Source organism: Aulonocara sp. 'chitande type north' Nkhata Bay, linkage group LG8, assembly GCF_057382095.1.
Source record: "Aulonocara sp. 'chitande type north' Nkhata Bay isolate Kocher_YH1m ecotype deep benthic linkage group LG8, A_spYH_male_GT1.1, whole genome shotgun sequence".
Classification (NCBI taxonomy): Eukaryota; Metazoa; Chordata; class Actinopteri; order Cichliformes; family Cichlidae; genus Aulonocara; species Aulonocara sp. 'chitande type north' Nkhata Bay.
This window is the reverse complement of record NC_141351.1, coordinates 13859143-13872553: the sequence shown is the minus strand read 5'-3', so window position 1 is coordinate 13872553 and position 13411 is coordinate 13859143. Positions and strand designations below refer to the sequence as shown.

The following is a 13411-nucleotide window of genomic DNA, read 5'->3' as shown; positions in this document are numbered from 1 at the left end:
GTACATTTTCATTTCACTCCTTTCATGATACTGTTTTCAGCTGGTGAAAGACCTGGACTGGAGGCAGGCCACTTCAGTACCTGCACTCTTCTACTATGAAGCGATGCTGTTATAATGGTTGGTGAAGGAAACGGTTTCCAAGGCCTAATCCGTGGATCGACTTCCTTCGAGGCGTGGACGTCTATCAGCAGAGAATGTACCTTCACCTATCAGCAGAGAATGTCCCTTAGTCTGTAACACAGTCAAATATATTCTCAAGCAATATTCAAGCATGCCATTCAGCGTGTTAGTACGAGCTCGGGAGCAGCTTGGGAGAACAAGAAAACAGAGACTGCTTTAGATTGTCTTCCCAAATTGACTCAACTTTATTCACAAGTACAACAGTTTATATAGAGGGTAAAATTCATGAGACAGCAGATTATCAGTTTAAACCAGTACAGACCAAGATAAGGGAGCGTCTTCCTGCCCATGGGTGAAGAAGCATCCTTTGTGTAGTTTATTAGTTCAGCTACAATTGTGATTATCTCAGCGACATATTTTCAAGGCACAAAACAAAGAGTTCTTTCATTAGTGAAATCTGAAACAAACCATTTGGCCTTCAACAGGCGTCTAAAAGATTAAGAAACTAATGTAGCTGAGGGAGTGATCTCTGTGGTATTTCAACCTTGTACCAGCCTGTGATTCTCACACATCAATTCTTGGGTCAAAGAGAAAAATAACTAAAACAAAGGGGCCTTATTGAATGACAGAGTTTTCCTGCATAATGTCACTATAAAACAATATCCTGTAAATGCTAACCGTAGTGCTAAAATACCTAACAGTTGGAATATAAAGTCTAGTGTTGTTGTGTTAAAACATATAAAGCCCTGAAAAATGGATGAGCATATGTTGTTCTAAAAGCTATATATATAAATATATTTCAAAACTCATGGTGCCTTTCCACATGTACAAACTACCAACTCCATAGGCACTTAAGCACCCCCATACCATCAGAGATGCATGCTTTTGAACTGAGTACTGATTTAGCCAAGAACATGTATGTTTTCCAAAAAGAATTTCAAATTTTGATTTGTCTGATGGCAGGACAGTTTTTTATTTTGCCTCAGTCCATTTTAAATTAGCTTTGACGGCACATAGAAGGTTTGCTTGTGCTTAAAGTAAAATAGGCTTTATGACACAAGAATGACACTTTTTACTGGCAAAGCATCCTAAGGAAATGTAAAGATACACAGACGATGGCTTTAGATTAGTCTTTAATGTAGATAGTTTTTAAAAAGTAAAAGATAAAATGTAAAATAAATAAATAAATTGAAAATGAAAACAAACACTGGGCACACTGCTTTTAAACAAATGACTTGCACTGATGTAATGAAGTACTAAACAATGTGCTACTCCTGGTACTGAAAACAGAGAAAACCCCAACAATGAAATGATGGCCTATAAGCAAGCACTTTGGGGACAGTGAGAAGGAAAAACTCAATTTAACAGGAAAAAAAAACTCCATTGGAACCAGGCTCAGGCTGCAACCGGTTTGGGGTACTTCCTCAAATTTTCTTGAGAGATTTTCCAGAGGTTTTACTTTATTGATCTTTTGCTATTCAGTCCAGTTACTTTTCCTATGTTTCCTCCTAACCTCTCAATAATAAGCCAACATATCGGCTTCAGTAATTGTTAACTAAACTTGATTTGATTTGGGCTCGTGAACATTGTGAACTGTGCGACACTGGTGCTACTGCGCATGAGCACAACTTTTTTCCCTTTCTGGTCAAACAACACGTGCAAGGTACGGCATTGAGTCTGCGGTGTACAAGTACACTAAAACGTTACGTTTATTGGATTATTTGACAGAATAATGCTCTTCAGATGTGCTGCTGGCGGTTTTTATTCGTTTAACGTGATTTTTAAAAAATAGTTTGCTAATGCATTATTATGTGACCTTGACTCGTAGCTTTAGTAACCTTTAGCTAGCTAAGAATGCTAAAGTGCAGATATAAGTTAAGTATAATGTCTTGATACAGTCATTTGTTATATAACACTGAAAGGTACTGAAATGAACCGCTCATTTTCGACAAATGTGGTTCGACCAAACCTGCCTTTGAGGAAACCTTCGTCGATCCCAGCGGGTGTTTGCGGTACATTACCTCCTCCAAGACACCTCACCATGCCCAGCGCTCCAGCCGTGCGCCTCCCATCAGGCGCCATTGGGGACGGTAAAAAAAACAAAACAAAAACCCTCCAAAATGTGCAGTTATGCTGTTATTCACCGATAAAACTAAAAATGAAGGAATCTGATAATTCTGTAAAAATAATTTTCTCGTTTTTTTTTCTTCCTTTCATTTTGCAGGTCCCATAAATTCATCAGTGAACAGGGATAAATCTGGAGTATGTATTGTTGATGGTTTTGTCGTTTGCTAGATATGTGTGGGGTTGATTAGAAATAAGTATATCAAAGAGAGTGCTCAGATTGAGCACTTTGGGGACAAAGTTAGAGAGCCATGGTTGAGATGGCATGGGCAGAGGAGGGATAGTGGATATATTGGACTCAGGATAATTTTGGAGGTGTAAGGCAGGAGAAAGAGGAAGACCTCAGAGGAAGTCAGGATGCACTGAAGGAGAACATGCAGAGGGTTGGTGTGACGAAGGAGGAAGCTATTGAGGGTTAGAGTGAGACAGATGATCTGCTCTAAAAGGAGTTTCCAAAAGAAGTAGAAGACTGTTGAATAGAAATAAAAGTCAGTACTATTTTTGTTTCCCCTTACAGTTGTTGGGATCTGGTCAGCCATCTCTGACTGTGCATTTCTGCAACTACTGTGGTCACCAAGGTAATATGACAGTTTAAATGTGGCATTGTGTTTATTTGGCAGCATGTTTTTGTTTGTTTTTTTAAGCCAGAGGCTCTTAATTTGTTTTTGTTTTTTGGTTATCTTTAGTGATTTGCACTCTCATTTCAGCGCTGTTGTTCTTGTGTAAGCATTTTAGTAAAGTCTAAAATAACTGTTCATTCACAGGCAATTTTCGATGCAAGCGTTGTAAGAAGGTGCCTTACTGCTCAGTGGCTTGTCAGACAGAAGACTGGAAGACCCACAGACATGTGTGCAAAGCCGTTGATCCAGAGCCTGTAAAGTAAGCTTGGGCAACACAATGTGCTTCTGGCTGACAGTTGTTAATATTAATGAATGCTTAAATATCCATTTTTTGTTTTACCAGCATAAGATGAAATTAGATGGAATGCCCAATAAATAATGTGAAGTTGTTTGTTTATCTTAATCTAAAGAGGGAAACCAGTGGAAGCAGCGGCTGTGCCAGCTAAAGAAGACAGAGCCAGCCTGGGGGAGCTGAAGGTAATTGCAATACTTCGCTGATATGCTAATGCGAGTAAAAGTTGAAAGCTTCACATTTGCACAATTTGAAATCAAAACTAAGTTAAAGAAAGTAATCTGTGTTATTATTTTTTTTAAATTTGTATATTGAAGCACGGTGAATTGTCTAGCCTCCAGAGGGTTTATTTCAAGGACTTGCATGTAACTAAAGTCATCAAGGGAACAGACATCCAGGTAAAATGTATCCAGTTTGCCTCAAGCTTCAAAAGTAAAAGCAGATTTTTTGTGTGTTATTAAATACCAGAATGAGTGATTTGGGTTGTTGCTGTTTTTAGGCGCGTGTTGTAGAGTTCTACAGCCCCAGCAGGTTTTTCCTTGTCCCTCAAAGCCCTGAGTTGCTGGAATCTTTGCAGAGCATCAGTACAGAGCTTCAGAAAACATACTGCAGCTCCTCAGTGACAACACATGTACCCTGTGTTGGAGAGATTTGCGCGGTTCAGTTTTCCTGTGATATGGTGAGCCGAGGCCTTCTTAAGCAAGTCCTCAGGTTGCTATTTGTAATATTTACATTGGCTGTGTTTTGACTTGGGCCCACTTTTTGTGTGTGTGTGTCTAGAACTGGTACCGAGGCCTTGTACAGACTTTGGCTCCTGACCATAAGATGGCTAACGTCCTTTACATTGACTTTGGCAATGAAGAAAATGTCCCTGTGGATAGGATCAGAGCCCTGACGGCTGACATCAAGCCTTTTTGCCCATGTGTGGGTGCATATTTGCACAGTTAATACATTCCCTGTGACATGCTGGCATTTTAAATTTGGTCCTTGGCTCTTTTATTTGCAGGCAATGGAGTGTCGTATCACAGGGGTTGTGCCGGTGGCGGGGAGCTGGTCAGGCGAGTGCTGCATTGCTGTGAGACAGCTGCTGGCTGGCAAGATTGTCACAGTTAGGCTGGTGGAAACTGTAGAAGACGGTCGCATTCATGCTGTGGATATTCTGCTTTCCATGGGTGACTTATATAAAACAGAGATGCACATTTAAAGGATCTACTGAAGTTAAAATGTTTAAGCCCAGCTCTCGCCCGGTCTCTTTCTTTTAGGAAAACAGTTGAACACGTTCCTCCTTGAACACGGCTATGCAGATAAAGAGCCAGTTAACATCGTGCCAACTGTGCAAGATATCAGTAAGATTCATATACAACATCCTCAGTCAGTGCAATTTGTAACATTTAAAATGTGTTTTTGTAACCATTTTTTTTCTTTTTCTTCCCCAGATGCCATGATGAGCGCATCTTTGGAAAACTTCCGGTGCCTCTCTGATGGAAAAGATGACAATACCTGGGCACAACTACCAGAGCCAATAACACAAGCAGTGGGTGATCAGCTCTCTGTTGTGGTCACCCACTTCCAGTCACCCACTGAACTTATCGTGCAAAAGGTGGAGAACGCTGGTGAGAAGCTGTTGCTGAACTATTAATGCAACTTAAATCACTCAACCTTTTTATATACCTTTAACCTGTGCTGAGACTTTGGTTTGCAGGACTGATTCAGGATTTGCAGTTAAAGCTGAGGGAACACTGCTCTCAGGTTGCAACCCCACAGAACTTTAGACCAGCTCCCACCACAGTGTGCTGTGCCCAGTTCTCAGGTATAACATTTTAGTACCTATTAATGTTTTACAATGGGAGTATGACGCTATAGCTGGCTATGAAAACTGTTGTAAGCTGTACAGCAGTATTGTAGTGAACACTAGAATCGTCAGAGGGGTCTTTTTAAACCCTGTTAAAGTAAAACCTAATCATTAGGGCTACAGCTGTTGATTATTCTAGTAATTGAGTATTTTGTTGTTGTTTTTGTGTTTGTTTGTTGTTGTTTTTTTCATCGATTGATCTTCATCTTTGGTGATGTTGTTGTGGGATGGGGTCAAATTGATCCCCTCAGTGGTTCGAGGTTTCAATTTCTGTCAGTCCTAGTGTTTGACTTGTTTTTACACAACATGATTTGGAGCTACTGAATGCTGTGGAGTTAAATATTTGTATTTGAAAAATTAAATACTTTTATCTAGAGCTGGGCGATAGAACGATAACGATATGTATCGCGATAGACCTCGCCGCTCTTGTCCTCTTAAAAAAAAAGAAAAAGGAAAAAAAAGAACAGCCAATCCAAATTACGTAGCGCAGAGCCAAACCAATCACAGCCGCAGCGTCACGTCACGTGACTTGTTACGTACAGCACAAGTGCCAAGCCGCACATGTGTATTTGTTTGGGAAGCAGCCAGCCACCGTACCGCCCGGGTAATGGAGGAAATGAGTGTGCCGACTAGAAAAATCAACCGAGCGTGACCGAAGAGAAAACAGATGATGGTTCCAATGTCGGAGAGATTGTCGAACGGAAGAGCCATAGAAGTTCCGTAGTGTGAAGGTATTTCGGCTATTTCAAGTCTGACAAAAAACAGAGTAGCGTGCACTGTAAATTGTGCCGAAAGCAAGTCTGGAAATACAATAAACTGGTGCATGCGCTACGTCCACACGTACCCGGGTATTTTTGAAAACGCAGATTTTTCTATGCGTTTGCACCTTTCGTCCACACGTAAACGGCGTTTTTGGTCACTGAAAACAAAGATTTTTAAAAACTCCGTTTTTGCATTTACGTGTTGACTAGAAAAACATGGGGCGATCGTGGCTCAAGAGTTGGGAGTTCGCCTTGTAATCGGAAGGTTGCCGGTTCGAGCCCCGGCTTGGACAGTCTCGGTCGTTGTGTCCTTGGGCAAGACACTTCACCCGTTGCCTACTGGTGGTGGTCAGAGGGCCCGGTGGCGCCACTGTCCGGCAACCTCGCCTCTGTCAGTGCGCCCCAGGGTGGCTGTGGCTACATTGTAGCTTGCCATCACCAGTGTGTGAATGTGTGTGTGAATGGGTGGATGACAGGGGTCCTTAGGGACTAGAAAAGAGGGCAGCACGGTGGCACGGTGGTTAGCACTGTTGCCGCACAGCAAGAAGGTCCTGAGTTCAATTCCAACATCAGGCCGGGGTCTTTCTGTGTGGAGTTTGCATGTTCTCCCCGTGTTTGCGTGGGTTCCCTCCGGGTACTCCGGCTTCCTCCCACTGTCCAAAGACATGCAGCTTGAGGGGATAGGTTAATTGATTAATTGACGGACTGGCGACCTGTCCAGGGTGTACCCTGCCTCTCGCCCTATGACAGCTGGGATAGGCTCCAGCGCCCCCCGCGACCCTGAAAAGGATAAGCGGAAGCGAATGGATGGATGGATAGAAAAACGGAGAAAACGCAGCGTCAAAGGTGTGCACATTTTTTGACGTCACACTGTGCGCCACGTTATTGTTTCAGTGAAATGAATTTCTACTATACTGTTACTGTTAATTCTACTCTCTGCAGTATTTAAATGCTTACATATACACACACACAGTTACTGTCCCTCCACACATACGACTCGGTTCTGCTTCTATGCCCCAGCTTTGTTTACTTTTTCCCACCGAGGCTTCTAGACTTCTGATTTCTGCACATTTCTGCACGGTTAGGAATCTAGCGCCACCTGCTGCTTTGGCATGTTCATAGCAGCGTTTTCCTTCATTTCTGCCTTTACGTGTGGACGGATTATTTTTTAAAACGAAAACGGAAAATCTCAGTTTTCAAAAATACCCGTGTACGTGTGGACGTAGCCTCAGTCTCTGACTGGAAGCGCTAATTCGTCATTCGGCTTTTGTCAGACTAAAGTAACTGTTAAAACTGTTTGAAAAGCTAAGCTATACAACAAGGAGAGATTGAGAATTTCCTTTTAGTTCTCAGTTTATTTGATACTGACGAAAGTTAGTCAGTTTTGTCTGTTATTCTGTAAAACAAACTAAGATTTATTTTTAGAATTAATATTTTGTTTCTAAGTGGAATTGACAATTTAGTCTGTTTCGTTTGTTCTATTTTGAAACTTAAACGCTTTAGCGGCTGCCTTTTGTGTAGTTTGCAATATTTGCCTTTATTTATCTGAAAAAGTCTCATGTTCCTTAAGTACATCTACCCTGTTGAACTTATTATGGGAAATAAATATTTAAATAAAAACAAGCTGCTGATTATTTCACATTTTACTTGTGAGCAAAGGCACATTTAAATCTTACAAATATAGTTATTTGGCTTATATCGTGATAGATATCGTTATCGCCTGAAATGAAAAAAACCTATCGTGATATGAAAAAATCTCATATCGCCCAGCTCTACTTTTATCATTATTTGATTTCAAAGTGTCCTGTGCCTGAAATGTATTTAACAAGCTAATTCAGAGATGGTGTGTTTTTTAAAATGGTGTAATAAATGTACTTTCTGGCTCTTCGTGTTTTCTCTCCAGAGGACAAGCAATGGTACAGGGCTAAGATTCTGGCTTATTCATCAGAGGAACGTGTCTGTGTGGGGTACCTTGATTTTGGCAACTCTGAGGAGGTCGGGTTAGGCCACCTTAGACCCATCGCTTCCTCACTCTTACGCCTTCCCATGCAGGCTATTCCATGTGGTCTAGCAGGTATTTTTTCCACTATGCAGTAGATTTTGAGTGCTTAGCAATTCTTAAGCGTGTTAAGCTGTGAATGTGAGAGAGCTCAGTTTTATGCCAAATGTCATTTAATTTTTTTCACCTATTTTTACTTAAAGTTACTTGTATACTTTGACTTAAAAACACTACATTTCTTTGGTGTTGTCTTTTTTTAAATGAGAAAATAATACAGAAACGCATGATTAGTGTGTCCCTCTGTTGTTTTTGGGGGCGGTGTTTCCATTCCAGGGGTTCAGCCTGTTGGGGAGAGCTGGCCGGAGGACTGCCTTCTGGCTCTGCAGCGAAGAGTGTCAAACCGAATACTGCACATTGAAATCCAGGGTGCACATGGGGGCAAGGCATTGGTGACCATGATTGATGAGTCCAGCGATCCACAGGCCAATATAGCTGAATTGCTGATATCCGCAGGTTACGCTGCACCTTGTGCTGTTACTACTGATAATGAGACGGTGGTTACTGCAGAGGCCCAAGGTATGATGCATCTGAAAGTAATGGTTTTATTGGGTTTTTAGTTTGTTTGGGGTTTTTTTTTTTTTAATGGGGAGATTAATTTGGATTCATTTGATGCATCTTGGGGGAAATGATGATGATGTAGAACTGAAAACCTGAAGCAAATATTCCTTTTTGGCAGAGGCCTGTGATATTGACATGGATTTTCTTCTTGTGGTCATAAATTTACCTGCCATAGTCACCACTTGCTTGTGGATAAGTTAGACATGAATAACCAAAGTACTTTATAACTTGATTAAGTGTATATGTGATTTGGCTTCGTTTCTCCCAGCATGTGAGCCTCTGGTTTGGTCTTGTACTGAGCTTCCTTGCAACAGCCAGGCGGTGGCACTGTTAGTCACTGTCGTGGCTGGGAACCCAGCAGCGTTTTACTGCCGCATTGACAGTCCTACAGGTATTGTTTCTTTAGCCTAAATAGCCGCCATTTTTACCCATAGCAGCATTGTCTCGGCAAATATACAGAGACTTTTCGTTAGTAACTAGTTATTTTTAGATTTTTAAAGGCAGCAAATCTATCAGATTTTCAGTCATGTAATTATTCTGCAATATTTTCCATATATTGTAAAAATGTACAGTTGCATTAGCACCACCAGTGTAAGGATAAATGTTAGCAAAGGCTTGTTTTATTTAGTGAAAAAACATTCAGATATTTTATATCAAGGAAATAAAAACAGAAGTGAAAAGAAAATTAAGGATACTTTTAATGAGACCACAGTAATAAATAAGCAGAAGAGAGTGGATGGTAGTCTGGGTCTTTTGTCTTTGTAAGCAGAACAAACAATATGATGAGGTGGGCAACCCCACCATGGTGTTTACAAGCAAGCAAAAATGCAAAACAATACTGCAAATAAAATGCCAGTAATTAAGCTATAAATATCCAGTATGAAGAGAGTAACAGCATGAGTCAGAGGATTCATTTATTGATGCATGCATGTGTTATCTGTGTGTTTGTCAGACCACCAGCGCCTGAAAGAGCTGGGGGCTCAGTTAAAGCAGCATTGTGAGGCTGATGCGTCACCTTTCGAGCCCAAGGTGGGAGAGCCCTGTTGTGCCCTGTTACCTGGTGAGACCATCTGCTGTACCACTGACTTTATAAATGTCATCAGCTCAGCAGCCGATTGCTAAAACATGACACAAACCACACTTTATTGTCAGTTAAATGTTCTGGGGTTTTTATTATAGCTGCTTTTTCCCCACACTGTGATCTAAATCCACTCATGATGAATCTTGTCTTTCTTTGTGTTTGGGGCATTTATGGGACATGATGTGCTGTTTGTTCCCCAGGGGATGGAACGTGGTGTCGGGCTATGGTGACGGGGCTGTCTGATGACAAGGTAGCTGTGAACTTTGTGGACTATGGCTACAGCTTGACAGTTGAAAAGGGCCACCTTCGATCCATTACAGCCCAGCTACTGACTCTACCCTTCCAGGCAGTTCGCTGCTGGCTCACAGGTTCATGGAGAGACTGCATTATAGCTTTGGAACTGTGTGAAAGCCAGATGGAAGTTTGTTCACGTTTGAATTAAAAAAATACAAAAATTTAAAGGGTAGATTATACTGAGTGGTGTGTGTTTGATTTTTAGGCGTGGAGCCTCTTGGATCAGAGTGGAGCAGTGAAGCTGTGCTGTGGTTCCAGACTCAGGTGTATGGTGAGCAGCTCTCTGCACGTGTCCTCTCTGTCACTGAACAGGGCTACGGTGTGGAGCTGGAAAGCAGAGGAGTAAATGTGGCAGCTGCCTTAATTTCTGAGCAACTAGCTAAAGTTCCTGGAGAGATTGCCAGAGAAACACATGGAACAACAGGCTCTGCAACCAAACAAAGCGTGAAGACAAATGAGCAAGATCCCTTAGAAACTCAAGTCTCCAGTCAGACAGAAGTTAATTTCAAAGAGATACCAGCTGAAGGATGGACTGCAGTGTCCACAGAAGGTCAGCCAAAGAGAGGAAGTCCTCAAGATGCTGGTGGTGATTTAGGAGGCTTATTTATAATGTTGCATTCTGGTTTCAGTGCCATCTTTTCCAGTGGAGTGGAAGACTGTGGAGCTGCCGCTCAGTGATGCCTTTCAGCCTTATTTTGCGGGCATCATTAATCCTTCCATCTTTTATCTGCTGGGTCCTGCTCAAGGTTGAAACAGTTGTCTTCTACTGTCTTATAAAATGCATGTACATAACATAGACCTTGCTGTGTCTTATCTAATTGCTCTCTATGCTTGTGTTTGTTTGTTTATTTATTGATTTATTTCTGTAGTGGATCAACAAAAGCTTCAGGAGGTGATGGTGGAGCTGGCTGTCTACTGCAACAGCCAGGCCACCTTGTCCACAGCTGTAAAGGGCAAACCAACTCCTGGGGCTGCTTGTTGTGCTCAGTTCTCAGGTGGGGTTCTTTCAAATGTGCCAGGGTTTTTTGTTTTTGTTTAATTTCGGTTAGGTTTTTTTCCTCACCTAGTTTGGATTTTTAGGTCACTGTAACCCTGCTATACACACAGAGAGCAGCACTAGTTCACCGTTCGCAGGCAATGCAGTAACTGTTTCTAGCCACAAGGGGGCAAATGGGTTCTCACAAAAGTTGTTGGATGGAACTTGAAGGCTAGTCCTGAATGAGATATTCACAGATAATCTAATTTTAAATATTTCGCCTTGCTTGATTGAGGGAGACTAATTTTCACATCTCATAATGCTTTGAGGAAATGTTGTTTACTAATTTTCATTTAATAAATAATATAAACATGGTAACAAGAAAAAATCAAGTGAGGACAAAATTGCTGTTACACTAATCCTGTTAGTGTACATCCAGTTTTCATTGCTGGCGGTCTGCTCTGGAAACCCCACCTGAAATTCTTGCTCTTACAGAGCTAAGCTGGTAATTTCATGTCTTCTAGTAGGTATAATTACACTGTGTGTGTGTGTGTGTGTGTGTGTGTGGGGCTTTAAACACAGTATACACGGAGTAGGCTTTAGCTGGGGTTACATTCCACAGTCCAGCTTACAGCAGGTCTGTTTTCATTGAGCTTTTAGTGCTTGTAAGGTCAGAGGAGTTCTATATGTTAGTCCAATGAGGATAAATGTAATATTTCATTCAATGCTGAGTAGTTTGACAATTTTTCTTTCTAAATTGTGTTGGAATTCCTGTGACTACAAAACAAAATATGGACTTAGACTTCTTTTTTTCCAGCTGACAATAACTGGTACCGTGCAGTAATCCTAGAAGTTGGGAAAGAGGTGAGTGTCCTCTATGCAGACTATGGCAACAGTGAGAAGGTGCCATACTCCCGGATCTTGCCCATCCCCAGCAACCCGCTGGAGCTTCCCTTTCAGATCACTCGCTGCACTCTTGCTGGTAAGGCAGCACAAGTATTCTTTGTCATTTTCTGGGCTTTGCTAGTTTACTGACTCGTGTCGCACTGCCTCATGTTTATTGATAGGTAAGGAGAACTTTCCAGCAGAGTGGCCTCAGGAAGTGCAGCTGATATTTCAAAACGCGGTCTTGGATGGGGTACTCGCCACAGTCCAGCACTTTGATGGCTCTGCTAACGTGCTCTCACTCACTCTGCCCGCTGAGAAGGGCGGGGGAAACGTCACTGACATGATCTCAGAAGCATTACATGCCCAGAGGAGAAGTAACCCTTGCACAACCTCGACCCAGAAGACTGACAAAACTGGCAGCAGCACATCTGTCAACACTGCAGCCGCACCAGACGGCTCTAAGCCCAAATCGGTACCCGAAAACCAAAAAGAGCCAGTGAGCACCACAGTGCTGGCAAATACTGTGGATGCAATATCCCAGCATCCGGAAGAGAAGATGAATATTTCTGCAGCATCGGCCTGTGGTTCGTAATAAGATTGTGATTGTAGGATTAAGTTACTGGTTTCTTTTTAGTGTAAAGAGAACTGACAAAACGTATCCAAAATAATGTGAGATTTTTTAAGTGCCGTATTTTACTTTGCTCAAGTATATTTAGGTTGGTAAAAAGATGTGTATCAAGTATTTAATTGATAACAGGACTGGGTCATTGTTTTTTGTTCTTCAGGAGAACCAGTGAAGGAGATTACTGAGCAAATAAAGCCACCAATCCAAAATACTTCCAACAGTGATGGTGTGTATGTTTTAGATTAGAAACTGAATCGTTTTCACCTGAACTGACAAGTGTTTGGATTTCTTTGGACATGACGTTTTGCTGTGCTCTGATTCTCTTTCCGCTCTCATTCAAATCCTAGCCCTTAAGACCTCAGGCTGCTGCTGTCTGAGCCTGCAGGCCAAGGTCAGAGTTGATCTCACAGTTTTGATTAACATTAAAAGATCTTAAATGGCACTATTTTATAAATGCTTTTGTTAATACTACAAAATGTTTTTATATTTTTCTCTAAAATTAAATGCAAACGAGCGACTGCTTTATTTGCTTTTCTCTTCCACAGATCGATGAGCTGGAAGAGCTGATGAAGCTGCAGCTTTCGCTGATCCAAATGTTTGTTGGACAGAAGAAATATGATAAACAACATTGTTGAATCCTGTTTTTGAAATCAAGGTTGTTGTTCTTTCCCAGATTGTTTCTCCCAAACTGAATCTGGTCTCCAGAAGCTGCCAACCAGCTTGTGTTTGCTTTCTCCGTATTTCTTTGTACCTTTTAATTTTGTTCCCTTATCTGTGAGATTCTACTCTATGTGCCTCTTTTACTTATGTTTTGAATTTTTGGTTAAGCTGAAGTTATTTTTTTTGTTTGCTTTTCCTCTGGAAAAAAATGCCAAAATTCAGCAACAAGAGATGTTCAGCTCTCTTTATCTTTGTGTGTCTTCTGTAAGTGTTGTGGCCCATGCTGTGCTGCCATCTGTTCCTTTATTGAGTCGTAATAACCTGTTCAGGTGAGATGTTCACACTGACTCACTTCTGTTTTGACATGTTTGAGTTTTATGTAAAACTTTGTGGGGAAAAAGACAATACAGCGATGTTTGTGTTCTTTTAAGCTGATGGATTACTAAAGCTTTCTATACAGTAAACCAAAGGGAAAAAGTTTAACTTTAATGCCTCTGTAGT

The 13411-nt window shown here is 41.4% G+C and overlaps 1 protein-coding gene across 1 annotated transcript; it reads left to right on the top strand.

Annotated features, from left to right (window-relative positions):
- The first annotated feature begins 1627 nt into the window (after window positions 1-1627).
- Window positions 1628-13309, top strand: tdrd1 (tudor domain containing 1). The gene is made up of 26 exons (XM_086303664.1): window positions 1628-1783; window positions 2043-2210; window positions 2345-2382; window positions 2762-2822; window positions 3009-3123; window positions 3275-3341; window positions 3474-3554; window positions 3656-3835; window positions 3937-4080; window positions 4163-4328; window positions 4419-4502; window positions 4593-4769; window positions 4859-4966; window positions 7673-7843; window positions 8102-8344; window positions 8655-8777; window positions 9339-9446; window positions 9668-9835; window positions 9967-10311; window positions 10391-10507; window positions 10631-10756; window positions 11555-11719; window positions 11805-12209; window positions 12411-12476; window positions 12598-12641; window positions 12796-13309. The coding sequence occupies exons 2-26, from the start codon at window positions 2051-2053 to the stop codon at window positions 12883-12885; spliced, it is 3552 nt and encodes a 1183-aa protein (XP_086159790.1). The 5' UTR covers window positions 1628-1783; window positions 2043-2050; the 3' UTR covers window positions 12886-13309.
- Window positions 13310-13411: the final 102 nt, after the last annotated feature.

Bases quoted from the DNA above. Each gene is read 5' to 3' on its own strand.
- tdrd1 (XM_086303664.1), top strand. From the start codon at position 2,051: ATGAACCGCTCATTTTCGACAAATGTGGTTCGACCAAACCTGCCTTTG. The intron at 9,447-9,667 runs GTGAGACCATCT...TTTGTTCCCCAG, and splicing joins CTGTTGTGCCCTGTTACCTG to GGGATGGAACGTGGTGTCGG. The intron at 11,720-11,804 runs GTAAGGCAGCAC...GTTTATTGATAG, and splicing joins CACTCGCTGCACTCTTGCTG to GTAAGGAGAACTTTCCAGCA.